Genomic DNA, 22,016 nt, shown 5'->3' on the forward strand with positions numbered 1-22,016 from the left:
CTCTGTACTGGGTTTGAAGGCCTGAAAAAAGCTCCTGGGGACCTTCATTGGCCATTGATTTTGTAAAATTTAGGTCATTGTAACGAAAAGGCCTTGTGCACTCCTACAAGGACAGGTGCGTCGGAGCCGGCAACCAAATGCGAATCCTGAGAAGAAAAGGGTCCCGCACACTGTCTTCACTTATAGAGCAGTAGTTTTATTAGATGACAACGTTTCGGTCTAAACAACCTTCATCAGTTATCTGGTAGCAACCCGGAAAAAATGTTAATTATAAATAAGTATGTAGATATAAAGGGACTGGGGCACAGAAAAAACAATTCACAGACACTACTGGCATATAGGAGAATATAATAATAATAATAATAATCACATAGGAGACAAAATAATCTTAAAATATCACAGCATCACATTCAATAATAGTTCGTCATTTAAACCTTTAGGGGCTAAAGTATTTAGAGTGGAGATCCAGAAAGCCTCACGTCTCTTTAAAAGGAGAGCATGGTCTCCACCTCGAGGTGGCAGAGGAACTGCCTCGATGCCAACAAAACGCAGAGATGAAATGTCATGTTTCTTTTCATTCAAATGTATGGCTACAGGATAATCCTTGTCATTTCGGCGGATAGTGCTTTTGTGTTCACTGATTCGTTGTTTAAGTTTCCTAGTGGTCACAAACCCTGCTCAGTCCTATCCCCAACGGTAATTATCCTTGTGGCAGCTGTGCCCAATGCCACAATACAAATAAAACACAAGCATTTTATCATCCGTCCACTGGGCAGAAATATCAAATTAAAACTGTCATTACACGCACCTCCACACACGTAGTTTATATGTTACGGTGTCCCTGTGGCCTGTCATATATAGGCAAGACCACTAGGAAACTTAAACAACGAATGACAACCACCCTCTATCGCAAAGAAACAGATAGAAATACTTTGCTTCTAGCTATCAGTGCACATCCCACTCCCCTCAAAAAAGGTCTACCCAAGAGTCAATTCTTTAGACTTAGAAGAATATGCCACACAACAGAAGAATATATAAAACAATCTGTAGAAATGAAACAAAGATTTCTTCAAAGGGGCTATTGGGTTGAATGGGTGGAGCAGGCTTTTACCTCTGCCCTGCAAAAGCCCCGAACTGATTTACTCAAAAGGAGTGTGAAACAGGATAAGCATTTTTCTGTCACCTTCACCATATTCATACCACATCAGGATAGTTTTTAAGAAACATTGGCACCTTTTACAGTCTGACCCTGAACTCTCACATACTTTCCGTTATCCCCCCCTGTTAATATGCGGGGCCGTAATCTAAGAGATTCCTTGATTAAGGATTTTCTTTCTAGTAATAAACAGGCGCAATTGACACAAACCCTGCTCAGTCCTATCCCCAACAGTAATTATCCTTGTGGCAGCTGTGCCCAATGCCACAATACTAATAAAACACAAGCATTTTATCATCCGTCCACTGGGCAGAAATATCTAATTAAAAGTGTCATTACATGCGCCTCCACACACACATGTTACGGTGTCCCTGTGGCCTGTCATATATAGACAAGACCACTAGGAAACTTAAACAACGAATCAGTGAACACAAAAGCACTATCCACAGAAATGACAAGGATTATCCTGTAGCCATAATGAAAAGAAACATGACATTTGTTGGCATCGAGGCAGTTCCTCTGCCACCTCGAGGTGGAGACCAGGATCTCCTTTTAAAGAGACGTGAGGCTTTCTGGATCTCCACTCTAAATACTCTAAAGGTTTAAATGACGAAGTATTATTGAATGTGATGCTGTGATATTTTAAGATTATTTATGTCTCCTATGTGATACTGTTATTTCTTCTTACCGCTCCTGATGCCCCCCTATAGGCCAGACCCATATACCCACTTGGTCTACAGGCCTATAGACAACCAGTAGTGTCTTTCTACCACACCACAATCCAATCCTGTACTTCTAACCCAAGGAAGCTCTTCTCCACTTTCTCCTCCCTCCTTAACCCCCCTCCCCCCACTCAACCTTCATCCCTCACTGCTGATGTTTTTGTCAACTACTTCGAGAAGAAGGTTGATGATATCAGCAGCTCCTTTCCTCCCCTCCCACATAAAGTGGCATTATCAAGTAGCAGCTTTTAGCATTTTATGCTAACGGACATTTATTGATTAGAGTTTAATTTGACTTAGATGTGAAAAAAACAATGATATTATACCACTATAGCACTGGCGCTGATCCAATTAAGTCTTTTGTATACTCAGCACCTAAATAAAAGGCTCTAAATGTCCGTGCTGCTCCAGTCTCCTCTCCTTATGCAAGGGAAATTATCCCTCGTGGGTCACGGAGTACTTTGTGCTGTATTGAAAATACCAAAGGGTCACCTTAAGTCTGTATCGCTCTGACTCATCCCGCCTTGACGGGGCCTTCTGAAAGGGGTCAGGTTGGTGAGGTCAGTGCCCCCCAGTTGGTGGGCACTGACCTCACCGAATCGGCTGCACTAAAAAGCCTTTCCACAGGCAGCAGAGGCGGATAGAGGTGTTTAAAAAGCCTTTCCACAGGCAGCAGAGGCGGATAGAGGTGTTTACTGCTACATTAAAGCCTTTCCACAGGCAGCAGAGGCGGATAGAGGTGTTTACTGCTACATTATTGACGCAACTAGGGATGACCCTTTTTTCGCTTCCGATCCGATCACGGTCACTCAATTTCTGTGTTAGCCGATACCGAATACCGATACCAGTGTTGTGATCTCGTGTTGTGTTTATAGCTATATATATATATATATATATATCTCCTCACTCAAATGTGCACTTGCAGTTTGGTCAACTCCAAAGCAAACTCCACATGCCCCAACATTTTATTTACCTGCCATAGTGTCAACCCGGTATCGGTGGTTAGCCTGGCATATTCACCGATACCGATATGGCCCGATATGACAGATAAGGGCTGATCCGATACTTTTCCCCAATACCGATACAGTATCGGGACATCTCTAACTAGACCCAACCATTTCCAAACCTCCGTCACACCTCCATTACCAATACCTCCTTATGGTGCATTTATATAGCACTTTTAATCCAAAGCGCTTTACATAGATTGTGCACGTGTGCACAATCTATGTAAAGCGTACGGGAGGGTACGCAATGCAGTGGGGCCCCCAGGAGGGGTGGCCTAACTCGCCCAAAGCTATAGCCAAACGCATTTAAAACCCATTTTAGGTGAGTGACATCATTGCTCTCCAGCTGTGGGAGGCCCATGTGCTTCAATGTTTACAACCGTTCTGTTGCTCCCAGTCGGGAGTATGGATTTGCGGAATGGGCTATTTTTCTAATGGCCGAGGGGGGACATATTAAGCAACATAGAAGATGGTAAGTGAGTCTTCCGTGAAGTATATGCTCCTTGCAGGGGGGCCTCGGGATTTTGAGCGATGCATTACATTCACCCATGATTCACACACACACATTCATAAACCATGCAAGGCACCAGCCTGTACATCAGGGAGCAATTAGGGGTTCAGCGGTTTGCTCAAGGACAGTTCGAGGGGGTGAGGGGTGAGTGAGTGAGAGTGAGTGAGTGAGTGTGAGAGTGAGTGAGTGAGTGAGAGAGTGTGAGTGTGAGTGTGAGAGTGAGAGTGAGAGAGAGAGAGAGAGAGAGAGAGAGAGAGAGAGAGAGGTGTTGCGTGCGACTCACTTGTACAGAGGGATGTCAGGCTCCTTGCCCTCCGTCCTCAGGGTCAAACAGCACTGCTGCAGCTGAGACTTGGGGTCATTCCAGTCCTGGTTCAAAATGAACTCCTGCAACGATAACACATACACACACGGTGTCACCGAGGCCAAGAATTCTGCCTCGTGATACATCACGCTGATAGTGAGATTACAGGGTTCTTGCACCATTTTGAAAGTGAAATTTAAGACTTTTTAAGACCTTTTTAAGACCTCAGCAAATGCAATTTAAGACCCAAATAAATGACGCAACTCGCAAACAATGTCTTCCTATATTGAATTTGGCTAATGGTTGGGCTGGCCAGCGAGCCAGTGGGAGGGCCCTGGAGAAAGGGTCAACGGTCTCTGGATTGCCTTTCGATGATGGTAGCGAGCGTTATGGGCAAGTTTATAGCAAGTTTACTCCCAATGAAGAGACAGAGACCGCTCCGACGTCAATTTAATGGTGACAATGTTGTTACTTCACAGCACTTCGGGATCTGGGGATACAAGCCCAGTAAAACAAACCTTTTCAATATAAAATATATTGTGTAGAGAATGCTGGGGTCTTGGTTTGACTATGATCCGAAATCACTGAGGTACTACGCCGTCTCTCTGCTTGTGACCATGTATCATGTGAAACACAGTCTTCAAGAAGAAAGGAAACCATTCATGAATACCAAATGAATGATTTCCACTTCCACAGATTAGCACTGTGAAGTTGTATGCCCGGCGATCTAACATCAAACAGAATCAAAGTTATAGAACAAAGGGAGTCTACCAACACGCCTCAAGCCTAAAACGGCTGGTCCGGTGCATCACAGGAACATGACTCTGATGAAGACCTTTTATGTCGAAACGTTAGTCGTTCTGTATACTAGCACCTAAATAAAAAGGCTTAAAATGTCCGTGCTGCTCCAGTATCCTCTCCTCCTTCAGAATCAAAGATATAATTTGATAATACAGATAGACATAGCTAATCAGTATGTAAATACATAACGTTACCGTCTCTCTCTCTTTCAGTCACACACTCACCTGGGGGACACACGACCGCTCTGACGTGTGCAAGGGGACCGTTCATAACGAGTACAAGTACAGTAAAAGTATAGTACATGTACAATGCTGCACATTTAAAGAAAAGAGCATTATAAATCTGTTCTTGCCGTTCATGGTTCACCCCCCCCTGACTCGCCCCTTAACACTTTAATTGCCCGGGGTTATTTAATCCATTACATTATACCACTTTTACCGACGGACCCTGTTCCGGATGTGGCTGTAGCAGCTAGATATAGCCACACCACTCTAAAGGCGATCGACAACAACGGGAGGTAAGAATAATTATATCGCGACTAGTGACTGGACAGCAGAGGGCCGTCTAACACAGGATGATTTAGATCGGGAGTTATCAACGTTTTAAGATTTTCGATGACGTCTCACTGTTGCGCAACATCGAGGATTGCACAACAGGCGCTTCCAGGCTGTGGAGTGATGCGATCCGTTTTCATATCAATAAACTTCATCTTTTGGATCAAACTTCGTCTTGGGCGTTAATAATAGAAAGGACAAAGAACTTCGTCCTGGGCGAGAAAAAAAAATACCCCTTTTCCCGCGTCACCTCACCCACGTTCCTTAAGGCCCAAACCACACCAGTCGCAACTAGTCAGTTTTAAGACATGGCACACGAGTGCAACTGCCGTTGGGGATAATCGTTGCAAGCAACTACTCGCAAGCGTTTTGGTTGCAAGGAGATGCATGGCAAATCATTGGTGTGGTTTGGGCTATAGTTTCACTCTCAAGGCCGCGACACACTGATCGCTTTGCTGACTGGAGAATAAAAGGGGTTACTTTTCCGCCTTGCTCGAGGCACAGACTGTCATTTCAGACGGTCTGTGCCATCTCAATTTAGGAGCGTTGATGCTCCGAAATAGCAACAGAGCTCTGAGAGACGCGTCGACAGGGTATAGGGGCGTCTAGTCGACGTCTCCAGTGCGGCTGCAGCTGCACCTGAAGCTTGTGTGTCAATGTCTGACGCTTGCTGTGTTTGGGGCTGCTCTCTCTCTCTCTCTCCATCTGCATCATGACTCATGGCAGTATAGGGTACAAATCACAGGCTACTTAAAATAAAAGCGCCGTTTCTGAGGCCCCCTGGAGCAGAAGTGTCCCAGGTGTGTGGCCCTGATGCATCAGCCTCGTCCAACAGGGACTTGTAAAAGCCTGCCTCCATTAACAGACCGGAACACGTAAGAAGAAACCTCATTATAGACGGCAGACTTTGAATCTAGAACTGTCTGCTCCTATTAATTTTCTACAAAGAGTGTTTCTGCCTCGGTATCTGCCGCTGCTGCGCTCTCCCTCTCTCGCTCCTCGGGAAATCTGCATTCCTTTAACTCGAAGCAGGGACATTTTAAAGCGCCATAGATGGAATTGACAAAATTCGCACATATTACATATTACTCGGGATTTGTTGGCTACCGTTTGAAAAGTGAGAGCATGCAGTAAGACTGGGTACACTTGCATTATACTTTGTACTGATTTTCTACTCTTTTTAATATTAACCACCCTGCACTCAACCACTTTGGACTGGAGCTGGAGTCATGGTCTCATCTTCAATGCAATAATCAGCAGTAGACTGAATCTAGTCTAGACGAATGTTACCTCGAATTGCATAGGCTAGTTGTAGACATGCAGTTTGAATAGCCTATAATATAGTGAAGTGTGTCAGTCACACTTTTTCATCAGACGCACTTCATTAGTATTCATTGGCTGCCTATTGTTATAAGTTGCTGTGTGAATTGCCTCAAAACTATGGCTCGCAGCCATCCATTATCACCTCAACACACATTCTTTCACATCAGACGCCACGCAACACTATTGAAGGCCCCTTTCTTGCCACCAGCCCCTACTCCTGCATATCAGATACACCCTTTGAAGGCTTCTCGGCAGCAAGCGCTAATTCTCATTTTGTTCTTAACGTCGTATCGCTGTACCCACATGATGAGTTCCACGGCAGAACACAAGAGCGCATTTCTGGAAAGGCGGCGTGCTCTCAGTTTCACAACGCTCGCTCGCTCTTGGAAGTGGAAATGAGGTGTGCTCTCTCAGCTGCTTTCCAACAGCTAGAGGGAGTGTCCCCTGAGAGGCCCACCGCAACAGCAAATTAACACGACGTCTGCACAGGCGCACGCACGCACGCATTTTTCTTTTGGGTCTCGAGCTACAAACGTTTGGGAACCACTGCTGTAGAGCGCCGTTTCCCAAACAGTGGGTCGGGGACCCATTTGTGGGTCGCGGACACATTGTAGTTGGTCCCCATAGTTTTTTGTATTTTAATTATTGTAATTAAAAAAATAAAAAATCTCAAAAGAGCAAAACCTTTCATGAAATACCAAAATCCAAAGATTTATTTTCAGTTGTGTCATGAAGAAATGATGAATCTAAGAAAATTCCATGAATTAGAACAAATATTTAAGAAGTACTGAAAATAGCCGATCTACAAGCTCACAACATGGCACTCACATACACACACACATGCATGCATGTGTGTGCACGCACATTTGCATGCAATCTGTGCGTGCATGCATGCACGCAGACGGAGCTGTGCAGTACACAAGCACGCAAATATGTTTGTTCAAATATTCAGCTGTAAACCATTGCAAGTCAGACCGTGGTCTTGTATCCCCAGGTGAAGTGTGTGAAGTCAGACCGTGGTCTTGTATCCCCAGGTGAAGTGTGTGAAACAAGACCACAATTTAACCAGTGGTGGAAAGTAACTAAGTACATTTACTTCCAACCCAATCCCCGCCTAGGGCGAGATTGGACGAGATGCATTAATGATCATAGATCGCCTAGGGCGAGATGGTGTAAGGGGAACCCCTCAAACTTGCATCGGTCCACCCCTGTACTAGACAGGGAGGAAAGTCGGTGTAAGAGAAAAATAAATCATGAATTAATAACATGGCGTGCAGCGCACAGCAATTTTTGGGTTGGTAAAATGTTTTTCCCAAAGTTGCCTTTACCGAATGTGTGTGCCAATCGATGGAAGCAGCTTTTGAAGTTCTGACCCTATGCCCTTACTGAGCTGCATTCAAGACACTTGCCTTGTGTTTGACACCTGACTTGTGTCTGAACACAGCTTTGATGGATGTGTTCTGCCCCCCTTCAAACAAAATGTTTGGTCAATATACCATATGGGCTTCCATTGGAAATGCATTGGAGCGGCTATTAAACACAGACACAAGATAAGACACAAGACAGGTGTCCTGAATGTGTGAACGCAGCCCAGTAAGGGCATATGTCGACCCCACCCGCTCACCTCCGCCCCTCCTGGTGCTGCGGCCATCTTGGAAACTAAACACAATATAAACAAACCCTTATTATAGGCATAAGATTGCCGCGAATAAAAGTCAATTAGGCTAAAAGAGAGACAACCCATTAGTTTGGATACAGGATAGGTGGGCAGTGGGCACAATAGGACATCTGGGCACCTCGACATTTGTCTATTTTGTCCAAAATTATAAAAAAGAAAGTATTTGAAAAATGGTCTTAAGTAATGTAAATTATGTGAACGTGCATGGTACATACTACATTGTCAGACTTCATTTGATCCTTCAACTTATTGTTTGTTCCCCAAATGGATATACAGATTTTGTAGCAATTTGATATAGGCTATATATTTTTTTATGGTATATTTCCCAAATTCTACTGCACAGTAAATTGCCATTGATTATTGTTCACACTGTCAGCTGTTTGTAAACTTAAGAGCCTAGGAGCACTTCTCTCCACTAAACCACCATGTTCTGTAGCTCCGCCTCCCCCCGATCCAAGACCACAACGCGTCTTGGATGCAATGCACTGTGGGCTTGTAGGTCAGTTCTGTTCCCTGCTGCATTGTGAAGCCAGACATACAGCGGTGAATGGGTCACAAATGAGAGCTAGCCGCATACACAGCTTAACATTAGAACAACATCAAGTGATCTGTGCAAAACATCCAGCGTAATCGTTCATTAGTTCACCGCGATGACATGTCGTCGTGTTGAAAGTAACCTTTACGTGAAACACATACGCGGCCCGGCGTTCACATCAAACATCGTAACGCAGCGGAGGCTGTAAAAGATCTCCACAAAAGTTTACTAGTTTCCTCATGCAGATCGAGTACTTTCGCCGTTTGATAACTTTGATTCGTCCCAATGTTGATTGAATCTTAAGACGTGAATAACTCTTGATCTAAATCATTCCGTCCAATTCTATGTTTTAGACGGCCCATCGCGGTCCCGTTACTAGTCGCGTTAGAATTAAACCATACCTCCCGTTGTTGTCGATCGCCTCGGGAGTGTTATGGCTACGTCAAGCTACTTCAGCTACATCTGCGATAGCGCCTGGTGCGTTATCTTGTCCAATCTCGCCCTAGGCCATCTATGATAATTAATTCATCTTTCAAAACTTGAAACAAGACATTCTTCTGCACAATGAGTAAGTACTTTAACTTTTGGTACTTTGAGTACAAGTGAATTTTGAATTCCGGACTTTGGCTTGTAACAGAGTAGTTCTACATTGCAGTATTGATACTTTTATACTTACTACTTACTTTAATTTCACTAAAGATTTGAGTATTTCCCCCCCACCACTGCTCATTGGTTTGAGCGTGGCAGGCCGTCAATGTGGAGCTCACCTTCAGCCGGGGGAAGAAGCAGACGTTCATGAAGGTGTGAACATACTCCAGGTCTTTGTCGATGTACAGGGCCGCGATGAAAGCTACAGGCGTGAGGGAGAGAGAGAGAGAGAGAGAGAGAGAGAGCAACACAACTTAATTCATTAAGACCTGAGACCAGATTCTAAATAATAACCCTAACCCAATCTTCTAAATCATGACAGTTTTCTGAGAAGCATATGTTTCTCAGTGGTGCTCAAATTCTTTCACTTCAAGGATTATGTCTTTGGCCGCCAGACCCCCCCCCCCCCAACTGAAAATATGTTGTTTCAGGGGGACCACCGCCCCCCCGAAGCAAATATTTGAGTTAAAACGTTCGCTGTGAAAGCATAATATTCAAATACTTGCTCCACATTTTCACGATATATATTTAATTTTAAAAAATAGCAGGTTAAAGTTGTTAAACGTGGGGCGCCTGCTGGCCAAGTGGTCCAGGCGCATGCCACATTATAGATACATTCAGAAACGGGTCTCATGGTCGCAGCAAACGTATTTCCTGTAGGCGGAGACGACAGTCACATATCTGCGGTGTAAACTCGAAGGTCTTCTACTACATTGAATGGTAGAGTGACTTATGTAACTGTTAGTAACTTTTCTTCCCTGAATTGGCAACTGTCATGTTTTCATTTTCACAAAGCCATTCATATACACACATGTCGCACGCACACGACCTATGCGCCACTCTCGCACTCGAAGATGTAGTATTCTGAGCAGAGTATCATCAAACAATGTTTGGCCCCCGGGCCACACACAAAGGAACATGTATGTCAATAATGGCACTTGACATTGCCATAGAACATTCTATGAGAGAGGCGACGTTTGCACTCTCATGGATTAAATAAATCCTCACGACTGAAACGTGTGATTTGTTGAACAATGTGTGTAAACATTATGATGTTTTAGTAGTAGTTCCTGCTGTGTTACATACTGCCAACCAGGTGAAGAGGTCACAGACTGCAGTAAAGTAGGACAAATCAAATACTATCACGAGTTTATGGAGAATTCTTGAGAACATAACATATTGCTAGTTTGACTATTACAAATGCTTAATATAACAGTCAAAAACAGCCAATCTACAAGCACGACGCATTGAGTGCTTGTGGAGTGCCGTTTTAGCTGAACAACATTCTTACACGGAAGACATTCTGGCTTCTACGGAATCCAAAAGATTGAAATCAGTCGCGGCGACTGACCTTTTGGTGTTAGCATTATGTTATGCTTTAGCCATTGAAAAATAGCAGATCTACAAGCTCACAGCGCGCCACCGAGTGGCGCACTATGAGCTTGTAGGTCTGCTATTTTAGAAAAATCGAAGAACGACTGACATAGAAACATAGCTTTTTCTGAAAACTGTCAGGATGTAGAATCAGGTCAGAATGGGTTAAAAACCTACACTCCAGCAGGTCAGCCAGGGTCTTGGTGCGCAGAGCGACGGGCCTCTTGGTCTTGTCGTTGGTGATGGCGAACTCCTGCATGCCCAGCTCCTCCGCCACCTTGGCCTGCGTGCGGTTGTTCACCAGCGAACTGCGCAGCAGCTATTGGACCACGGAAACAACACGCATTGAGACGACGGTTATGTACAAACCAGCGTTATATAATTATGTGAATGTCAATTCACAAGCAAAACAAATGTGGGCATACAAGCGGCATAGAGTATGTATACGCATCCTGCCTGGGTCATTTGTAGCCGCGGTCATCGGTTCTTTAGTTAAGCCTAAGGGCCGTTGAATAAAGCTTATTCTGACCAAAAACGCAATCTGGGGAAATAATCTGAGATACATTTTTTATTTTCTAAATCTACAGAGGCGGACGACAGGTGAAATGTACACTTACGGTTCATTTCCGTTTGCATCTGTTGCTTGGCAACCCTAGAACCATTCATATCAGTATGAAGTATATCATGGGCATAAGTATATCATATGAGTGACTGACTATCATTGGCGATACAGAGCCACCTCACTGACAATAGGGCGGGGACAATTTTGGACCACACTTCCTATGCGAGACGATTCCATAGAGAAAATACATTCCGTGACCCAGTGACGTCAGGGATGCACTCACAAAGATACTCTTCACACGCAGGCAAGGACACACACACACACACACAAGAATAATACATTCCGTGACCCAGGGGGTGAACTAGTGACGTCAGGGATGCACTCACACAGATACTCACAGGCAAGGATGCACGCACACACACACACACACACACACACACACACACACACACACACACACACACACACACACACGAGAATAATACATTAAATTCACTCACTCAGTCTCTCATTCACTCACAAAATCCATTTCAATTGTGGCCTCCTCTTGGTTCTCCTGAGCATTGGCGGAGTGAAGCTCTCAGTCTCTTAAACTAGGGTCGGTTGGAAGCTTTTATACCAATGGCGTCGTATGGTTTCCATTTGTACAAGAAGAGAAAACATAACTATATATATCTGTAGAAGGTTTATTTTCCAAGGCTTTTACTCCAATCACCCCCGAACAGTCACTGTGATTTCCACACATCAGTGTTTCAAACAAATCCTTTTTCACTGTTATGAGCCTAGTTTGTTGTTTGTTGTTCAGCGGAGACATTACCGAGATCATTATTCATTTTTTCTGCTTGTGGTTTGTGCATTGTATTACTGTTCACTTTCCACTTTGCTACAATAATGCAAAAATCTAGAAAAATAAACAAAAATAAACCTCCCAGCGGAGAGCGAGAGTGGCAGGATGATTAGAAAGCTCTTCATAGACACATTTGAGCAGTGGTGGGAAAAGTACTCAATTGTTTTACTTAATGTGAGCCTAATTTATCATACCTCGTCTTAACGTTTGGTAACCTGTGCATTATTAAATAAAACTCGGCTAATCGTCTGTGGCGTCCAACCAGTTAACGTCGGGAAAGTTACACGACTGAGCCACCCAGGTGATAGGAATGATACTAATCACTGTAGTCTTACCGTGCACAGCAGGCAGCGGCTGTGGCCCGTCATTTAAACTGCATTTCAACGGGTGAGAAGGAAAGCTTTCCATCTCTCTCTTCTCTTAGTTGCTAACGTGCCTATTGGACAAGGACAGCTTGGGGATGGACTTAGCTAAGATTATTGCATCGGGTGTCTCACCGTCAGATGTCCTTCATGGTGGTCGGGGAAGTGGATGAACAGATACTCGGTGGCCACCAGTTGCATGATGGAATCTCCCAGGAACTCCATTCTCTGGTTGTGACCCCTGCAGAGGAAGGAGAGACAGACAGATGTGGACCGGTCATACAGACAGACCCATGTTTAACCCATTGAAGCAGTGGACTTTTTTCATGTCAAACGTCCATTATTTATTCGGCATTTGAGCCACGGAGAGAGATGGGGAGGAGGGGTGGTGGAAGGGGGGAAGGAGAGAGATGGGGAGGAGGGGTGGTGGAAGGGGGGGGGGGGGGGGAAGGAGAGAGATGGGGAGGAGGGGTGGTGGAAGGGGGGGATGGAGAAAGATGGGGAGGAGGGGTGGTGGAAGGGGGAAATGGGGGTTATTCAGGTACACTGCCTCAGGGCCTGATGCTCTCAGAACAAATCGTCCGGGGCTTTTAGTCCTCCTTACAGCGGGGTCGGTCGGTGGTCCACCGGAAGCCCCCGACAGATGTACACTTTCACGGCTGGCCTCTGGGAGCCCGTGGCGCGCCTCGCCAGAGACCGTGACAGGCGACTGAGGAGAGGGGGGGGGGTTTGGTATCGCAGCAAAGCCGTGCGTGCAAGGAGGAAATGTGAGAGGCACGGAACGCCGTTGGAAATGAAAAGAAGGAAAACGCACGCTTCGTTCCCAGCGTAGACAGTCGCAGGGTCTTTAAATAACTGTGAGCTTGCTGAAACCACGCAGAAAGAAACACTTAAGACAATGATAAGTGTAGACCTCATAATGGAGGGTTCACCAGGGGTTAATGCATCAGAAATACACTTGAGAAAATATATTTTCACCCTTTTGAAAGCTAATGCAAGCATGTTCCTCTGTGTTGTATAAAACAGTATTTTTGCCATTACTGACAAACAGGCAGTGCCATCTCCTTGTGAGCTAAACTGGGCAACCATAGATATAAACTCAGCAAGAAATGTTCGGGAACTTCACTTCAGTTCATTATTTCTCCACTTTAATAATACCAATTGTTATTTATCGGGTCCACACATTTTTTGGAGGCCCTACCCACACGTTTAGCTTGCTCATTCCACGAACACCCGATCCTTACAATCTATACCTCGTTGTAAAGATGATTAATCAACGATTAAAATTATAAAAAATACAATACCAATTGGTATTACTAAAGTGGAGAAATAATGGACCTAAGTTGAGAAGTGAGGGGCGCCCTTATCATTATACATTTCTCCTTTCATTGAAAATGGCAAACGTGTGGGGACAAGATTTACGTCATATTTGGCAGACATTTGATACGATTTCTCCTGTCAATTTCCCCGGACAAAAGCTATTCTGGCGACTGACACAACTCAGGAGCGGGAATCAGGATTGCCTATTCACGAAGGCATTTATTGAACAATGTTGCAGAACAGAAATTAACTTTTCTCTCTTTTCATTTTGCAGGGGAATGCAGTCAAAGGTAAGCGGTTAACACAAAGGATTACATTCACAGGGGTTCAGGGTGAGTACTGAGACATGCTGGCCGATTGGCAACCAGTTCCATCCCGGGCTCCCCAGTGTTAGTGCCCTTGAGCAAGACAGTTTCCTGAAAGGCCATCGGTGTATGAATGTGTGTGTGTGTGTGTGTGTGTGTGTGTGTGTGTGTGTGTGTGTGTGTGTGTGTGTGTGTGTGTGTGTGTGTGTGTGTGTGAATTGGGTGGATGGAATGCACCATCTATGTAAAGCACCTTGGATGGAGGTGCTATTATAAACGCACCATTTACCATGATCTCTGTAGGTAAAAAAAAAAGAAGCCTGGTTGAATCAACACTAACAGTATGAGAGTATGAGCGAGAGAGAGTCTCTGAATTTAAAGAAGGTGGAGGGAGGGAGGGAGGGAGAGAGGAGCATGGCGTGGAGGAAGAGGGTGATGAAGGATGGGCAGCAGCATCAAACAGGGGGGGGGGGGGGAGGTCAGAGTTTATGGTCCCATTTTTCTCACCATCTTGGCTTTTATGTGCTGCAGCATATCTGAGCCGAAAGGAATCCTGAAATGAGATGAGACGCATGGGGCAGAGGGACAACGACGTGTGCATGCGCGCGCGTGCGTGTGTGTGTACATGCACGCGTGCGTGCGTGTGTGTGTACATGCACGCGTGCGTGCGTGTGTGTGTACATGCACGCGTGCGTGCGTGTGTGTGTACATGCACGCGTGCGTGCGTGACTAAGTTGAGGACGCTACATTAGCAGGAACGCCGACGCGTGGTTGAAGAATACATTATGGGATTCTTAATGAGAGGGCTCTGCCGCTATCCACCACAAGTCACAGAGGAATGCTCGGGGGGAGGGGAGGGGGGGGGGGGGGGCTTGATCAAGACACGACTGTACACACAAGCACATGCCACTGAGTTTGGTGTGTGTTCTCTCTCTCTCTCTCGCGCTCTCTCTCTAACACATGCTCATCTCTCTTTACTCAGTCTGTGTCTTTGACTAATTATCTTTCTATGAGAGAGAGAGAGAGAGAGAGAGAGAGAGAGAGAGAGAGAGAGAGGATGGGAGGGAGAGACTCTGTAACTGGCCGCAGCACAACGCGTGCAAAGAGGATGGAGCAGGATCAGAGGGAAGGGGAATAAAAAAAGTGCCATATTATACCCTGCTCAAAAGCAGGGTTATGGTCCCAGCACTCCGGTAAAAAGGTAGGGGGGAAAGGAGTAAAACTTTGAAGAGGAAAGATCTTTAGTGTCCTTTGACTACAGTATAATAGCGTTAAGAGAGGCCCCTTCAGAGGGGACGGTGGCGGGGTGCTCTTCCACAGGTATAGAGCACCATTTGTGCTAATATTGGGTCGGGAACCATCGGTGGGTCACGAACACATTTGTATGGGTCCACTGATCATCAACACATTCCCAAAAAAGAGTACCATAGCTCTAATGAAGGCATTAGAGCTATGGATCAGAGCTACAAAATGCCCTAAGACGTCCCCAGATGTCATGGGCTTCCTACGGGGGTAATTCTGTGTGCCCAACGCGTCCCCACACGTCTTAAATTACCTGCAGTAGAACTTCTCCTGTCCTGAAAACCTTATGACTCAGCAATTACGCTAATGATTTGTACGGCAGCAATGCTCATTCCACTCTCTCTGACTACTGCTGCTGTAGCCTGTTGGATGTACTTAATAAAAACAATATGCTTGATTGACGGTAGTTAATCACCGTCTAATCCGCTGAGGGTGACTTCACTAGAGGTCTGCAAAGCCAGACGAGCCCTGAACCCGTTGATTAGGGCTCAGCCATCTTGTTTTTAATTAATAGGTTGCGGGCGGGGCGCGCCGAGAGCTTAGTTATGCTAATAACTATCGTCAACAATGTTATGAGTTAGTTATGTTAGTCTCTGAACGTCTCTGAAGTCTGACAAGTTGGGAGTGAGAAGGGTTTGCCTCTCTATGCCTACAGAGTTCAATGAATATTAATGTTAGGGGATATGCTTCAAAAATCATTCTTCAAAGTTCACACCAGAGAAAGCAAGGAAGTTATTTGCTGCTGGATCAAGTAGGTCATTTCCAGGGTTATTTATTCCATTAAATCAGAGCGCCCAGCGATTTATAGCAGCTGAGCACATTTAGCGACGGACCGGATGCTATCCCGGATGTGGCTGAAGTAGCTAGATGTACCCAAAACACTCTCGATGCCATCGACAACAACGGGAGGTATTCATTCTAACGTGACTAGCGGGCCGTCGAACACAATATTTTCTTAGAATTGGACGGAATGATTTAGATCAAGAGTTATTAACGTTTTAAGATTTTCGATCTCGGCGGCTAAAATGGTTGAGTGTTGCGCAACAGACTGTGGAGCGATGCGATCGGTTTTGATATCAATAATCTCCGTCCATTTGATCAATCTCCGCCCTGAGCGCTGGGCGTTACTAATTGATAGGGCGGAGAACTCCGTCCTTGCCGCTCCGTGTGTTAATGAATAGCATCTTAGAGGCTGTTTTTTTAAATAAGGAGAGCCTGCAAGTTGTTTAATCCGCTCAATATTTGTAAATTTCCAAAAATTCATATGTCATCCTCCCTTTGTCTCGTTTACTAGAAGCATCGAAAGACTATACTTTTACACCGACAGCCTACATATATAGTTAACAAAATACTAACTTACATTTATTTGTATGTATGCATGTTTTGTTTTTAAAATCTGTTGCAGTTTGCCTCTCACCCATTTTGTCATGACATTAAAATGAGAGAAAAAGGATGGAATGACGGATCATTCTTTAACCTGGGAATCTATGGTGATCATTCGGGAGCCTATACGGCAAATTAAAGGAATATAAAAGATGAATTGTATGGACAACCTTCTAGAATTGGTATTGATATTTGAGATTTAAATGAGATTTTGGCGGTTCCCGATTTGATTCCCCGTACCGGCAGGACAAATCTTTGTGTGGGGAAGTGATTGACCACCACCACCATTATAGCACTGAAGTGCCCTTTCAGCAAGGCCCTGAATCCCAGACTGCTCCAGTGGAGTAGCTCAGTGTCCACCGTTTCAGACGGGGAGCAGGCGTTCTCGCTTGGATCGCAGTGGGGATCGCACCGCTGGTCTCACGCTGCAGACGTGTAGCGTGGGCAAAGAAAACGTGACCAAAATCCAGCTGCAATGCCCCCGTGGGTGTGCGCATGAAACGAGCATGCACGTGACAGTTTCACGGGACCGCGCGATTGTGTCTCCGCCCATCGACTTTGACACGTATCTCAAATAATCACCCGCCTCTCATTGAAAATGACTAAGGCTCCCCGTCTCAGCTCAGCTCCCATGTTTTGATGTGTTTCTGTGTATAGGGGCGTGGCTGAAAATAAGCCCCCCTAGCTTAGCTACGTCCCTGGGTAAATAAAGAAAGGGGGAAACTTCAATCCAACAACCACCCCACCACCCGTCCTCCTCTCCTCTACTATCCCCTCTTCTCTTCTCTTCTCCCCATCCTCGTTTCCTCTCCTTAGATTCGTCCTCTAACAGCATGACGCGATATGCCCGGGGCCAAGTCGGGGTCTCCCGTCTCGCCATCTCTCAGCTCTTATTGTCTGACCTTCCTCCTTCTCGCTCTCTCTATTATGACAGTGTGACCTACTTCGCTGTGACCTTTGATACTTCATTTTGTGGTCCGGGGGGAGGGCTGCAATTTCCCAGCCTTTTGAATCTCTCTCTCTCTCTCTCTCTCTCTCTCTCTCTCTCTCTCTCTCTCTCTCTCTCTGCTGGCGGCTATTTAGGTCAGTCTGCCATTTGCTTCGTTAATGAGACCAATTGAATCTGAATATACTCAATATATTCTTGGCACTTTCTTTTCCATAATAATAAAAAGAAAAAAGAACAAGGACATAATTGCGGTGAAGGAGAAAGACGTCGGCTCTTTAGCAGCCTATATGAATATGGCTTTGGATCATGGTCTGGTCTGTCTGCGCATCTGTAGTTCACGTATCTTGAGTATCGTCTGACCGAACGTCTTCAAATTCGGCACATGCGTCAGATGCGAGGACCCGAGGGCATGCTGCGCTCTGCGTTGAGCCAGCCGTATATGCTGCCGTGCATGCAGGGAGAGTGTAAAAAGAGTCCATTTGGATCCATTTTACACTCGCAAGAGTTAAATTATTGTTAAACATCTGCATTACTTTAGTATATTTACAATAACCAAATGTGGTTCCATTATACACTCAAGAGTTAAACTATTGTTAAACATCTGCATTACTTTAGTATATTTACAATAACCAAATGTGGTTCCATTATACACTCTCAAGAGTTAAACTATTGTTAAACATCTGCATTGAGTTAATTTATAAGACGACTACACAATTAGAGGATGTAGAAGCGTTGTTATTTTGATCAACTAGAGTGGTGCCCGTGGGGCCTCTGCAGCGTTGCCTGTCGGGCACTGGCCTACTTGGAACGATGCAAGTTGGAAATGCATGCCCCACCCAGATATAATGTCTGTGTCCCTTTTATGCCCATATATGGAGTTCTTTGTCAGGCATGCCCAAATATGGAGTCTATGCAGATGTCAGAATGATGTCAGAACAGGCCAGCTCCATAGATGGACCCTGGACAAGGGCCCTGTCCAGAGCCCGGGCAGAGGCCATTTTGGGGCGGTTATGGACAACCGTGGGTCCGACCGACTCGACACCGGCCACTGCACCCCCTGTGGTGGTGTGGAACACGTGTGTCAAATTTGAAGTCGGTGGGGTGAACTGTTCTCGAGTTATGTGGATTACACAGACAGACGTACAGAGACTTGGTGCGTAGATAATTGGACAGACAGACAGACGTTTGCTTGTTATCTCAAACCTCAATACAGCATGTATGTGGACATGTGTATGTTGGGTCTGAAAATATTAATAATGTTATAGGCCTACTACACTATTCAGAAAAGGTGACACTTAAGGAGTTTGCACTAATGTGACTGTCGAAGAAAAAATAAACGACCTCACATCTTTCACATAGATTAGCTATGGTCTTTCACCCTTTGAGCAGTTCTGCTGGGTCCCCTTCTCCGCTGCAGAGAATGTTGAGAATGTGATCATCTCGCTTTGTACTTTATGAAAAGTCCTATTGGGTGTTAAAATAGCCAGCACGGCCAGTGCACAGCACACTGATTATTATATTGAGAGCGAGAGCGAGAGAGAGACGCTGCGTGTAAACCCTAGTGGTCACGTGGCTCAAATGCAGAACAAATAATGCGCCTTGATATGAAAAGGGTTGAAAACCACTGCTGTAGGACTCAGAGGTGCAGAACTGTTGCTGTGGTGCCATGGATCGACAGCCTCTTCACAGCGGTTTCAAGTACCTCGTGTTGCACGTCACTCAGCAGCACTCGCCACGGATAATGCACACGGACAACACACTGTGGCCGAGGAAGGGCCAGGCAGCACCTGCACCGCAGACAGCCGAGGAAATGCAAGGTCTCAAAGAGACGCACCTGAAATCCTGCTATTCGGTTACCTTTCTGATGATGGGGGACTATCAGCGTTCTGGGTACAGGAATAGCTCCTCCTGGGACCAGTGAGCCATGCAGAGGGTGGCCATGCTTGGCCGAGCACAACATGGGAATGTTCCTACCCTCCCTGCAGGACTCGCAGTGTCACACCAGAAGGTTTTTAAAAGAACAACATTGGCTTTTTTATTTATTTTCAACCAAGGTTCATGTTTTAGGTTGTTATTAGAGAAAGTAAAAAGTGAGGGGCGCTAATATATTAACGTCCAAATCATGTTGAGTAGGTGATGCTATGTGGGGGGACCCACATAGCTGTCTATATATAGGAGTGGTTGCACCACTCAAAAAAAACAAATGTTGCCATATGAGAGAGAGATGTATATGTGACACAGAGGGCACAGCCGCCATTAAAGGTCTAAATGGGTTAAAAGGTTGGACCACTGACACACACACACACACACACACACACACACACGCGCACACACAGTGACTCACAGTGTGAGGTGGTTGAAGCCGACGGTCCGCAGCGTGAAGGCCCTGGCCAGCAGTCGGCAGTGTGTGAACAGAACGCCGATGGCCTCCTCGAAGTCGGTGAGCTTCTGGAGCACCGGGGAGGTCTCGATGAGCTGCCGGTCAGTCTGAGGCTCCTGGACCTGGACACAGGGTTCAGAGCAGCAAGGTTCAGCTCGTCCACTAAAACCACAACGAAAAATATCCCTCGACTATACCTTTTTTTTTAGTGGTGAGACCACTCCCAAGGAACAGCAATGTCCTTGACGTTAACCCACCCACCCATGCACCTATGTGACTGTGAGCACGAGTAGGACAATTAGTACCAGTAATCGCTGTTGTGCCCCTATTATCTCTCTCTCTGTGAGAGAGATAGTGCTGCACTTTGGCTGCTAATGAGAGAGAGAGAGAGAGAGAGAGAGAGAGAGAGAGAGAGAGAGAGAGAGGGGACATGCACCACTCAGTTCACACGGGTCACGGGTGTGATTTTTTTTACTGACGAAAACGAAATAAAAACTGACGACAAAAATGTAACTAAAAGACACATCATTTTCTGTGCTCTGAAAATAGCAGATCTATAAGCTCACCTATGAGCTTGTAGATCGGCTATTTTCAGCATGCAACCAGGTGTAAAATGTGTAAAAACTGTATATTTAGTCGACTAAAATCTTTTGATATTTAGTCGACTAAAGTAGACTAAACTTAAACTTTTGAGATGCCAAAAAATGAGGATATTTTATTTTAAACACTATGACTAAAACTAAAATAAAAATGTTGCTGTCAAGATCAACAGTGCAAAGCAGCTCAGTCTGTATCAGTGGTTCTCAAACCTTTGTTGGCTCAGGTCTCCCCCGTAATTAACCTTTCCATCCCAGATTAGGACAGATTGTAAATTACTTTATTTTTACACTTACTTTTGCCAGGGAGTGAAAAACAGATGAGCTAGATTTTACTCTGAAAGGTCTATTATAAATGATTGATTATCTACTTGAAAGTCGATTAACTTCCATCAATGTGATTGAGCCATTTGTATTTATGAAACAGACTTTTGTAACTCTGTAAACCTTTTGACTGAGGAGTACAAGTAAAGTCTTTTTCAACTTTGAGTGAAGTTTCCTGTCCCGTTTATGTGTTATGTTTACCCATTTATCCCTAGACATTTTGGGTCGTAACACCGCAACCGGCCGTTCCAGCCTGGCAGAGACAATACTGTGGTTAATTCATAGTTCATGTGAATGTGGAATGTTTGAGGGTCGTTAGCTCCCCTATGTACAGCTTTGAGGGTGTGTAAATACAAACATTGTCCTAACAAAAACACTGAATGCCATTGATAATGAATGTCCAGTTTTGAGTGTTTGCCCCAACAAACATGAAATGGCATTGACAATGAATGGACAGTTTAGAATGTTTGCGTAAAACACAAACATCGAAGACGCAAGTTGAGGACGCAAATTCTGATGGGCCGGAATTGAGATGTAGGACGACGTACGACGATAAGAGCGCCCCTCACTTCAGAAGGATGTGATTTATTTTATAGTTGAAAGCTCGACCAGTGTATATACGCACATGCGTGAGAGGGAAAGAGGGAGAAATAACCCATTTCACCCTCGCAGTAACCCGGCACTCACCCCCCCCCCCCCCCCCACAACTTGTAAATGCCGTTTGTACACGGTATGCACTGCACTGAGCTCCAGTGCTGCAAGCGGGGTTGTATATAAGAGCTCCAGCTATAAATGAATCAAACAAATCAAGTCTGTTGCCTGAGGGCCTCTTTAGGCAGTATGTTTTCACCAGTCAAATAGTGTAAAACAACCAAAATGACTTACAGCAGATGCAGCCTCTTTCTCATGCAGTATTAAGCAATGGTCCATCTAGATCTTTAAATAAATACAAAAAGAATAGATAGAAATAGACAGATCTCCGGGCACCAGGCCAGGGTGCCTTACCAGTAGTGTTGATTTTGTCGACTAAAACTATGACGAAAAATGTTCGTCGACTACCTTTTTTTTCAGAGGAA

At 45.1% G+C, this 22,016-nt stretch overlaps 2 protein-coding genes across 3 annotated transcripts in view; both read right to left on the reverse strand.

The window, feature by feature from the left end:
• The window catches only part of LOC308336417 (uncharacterized protein), a gene marked incomplete at its 3' end in the record, with an annotated part of 688,546 nt that overhangs the window by 549,319 nt on the left and 117,211 nt on the right, over positions 1-22,016 (reverse strand). The gene's annotated exons all lie outside the window — the stretch shown is intronic.
• drosha (drosha ribonuclease III) overlaps positions 1-22,016 on the reverse strand; it is a 119,415-nt gene that overhangs the window by 16,074 nt on the left and 81,325 nt on the right. For both annotated transcript variants that reach the window (XM_080794084.1, XM_080794083.1), the window contains exons 27-31: positions 19,985-20,142; positions 12,517-12,622; positions 10,788-10,929; positions 9,356-9,438; positions 3,677-3,780 (exon numbers count right to left, since the gene is read on the reverse strand). In XM_080794084.1, coding sequence (XP_080650210.1) covers positions 3,677-3,780; positions 9,356-9,438; positions 10,788-10,929; positions 12,517-12,622; positions 19,985-20,142 — 593 coding nt within the window. The remainder of the gene's footprint in view (positions 1-3,676; positions 3,781-9,355; positions 9,439-10,787; positions 10,930-12,516; positions 12,623-19,984; positions 20,143-22,016) is intronic.

This window comes from Protomyctophum bolini, assembly GCF_963924005.1.
Source record: "Protomyctophum bolini genome assembly, chromosome: 21".
Classification (NCBI taxonomy): domain Eukaryota; kingdom Metazoa; phylum Chordata; class Actinopteri; order Myctophiformes; family Myctophidae; genus Protomyctophum; species Protomyctophum bolini.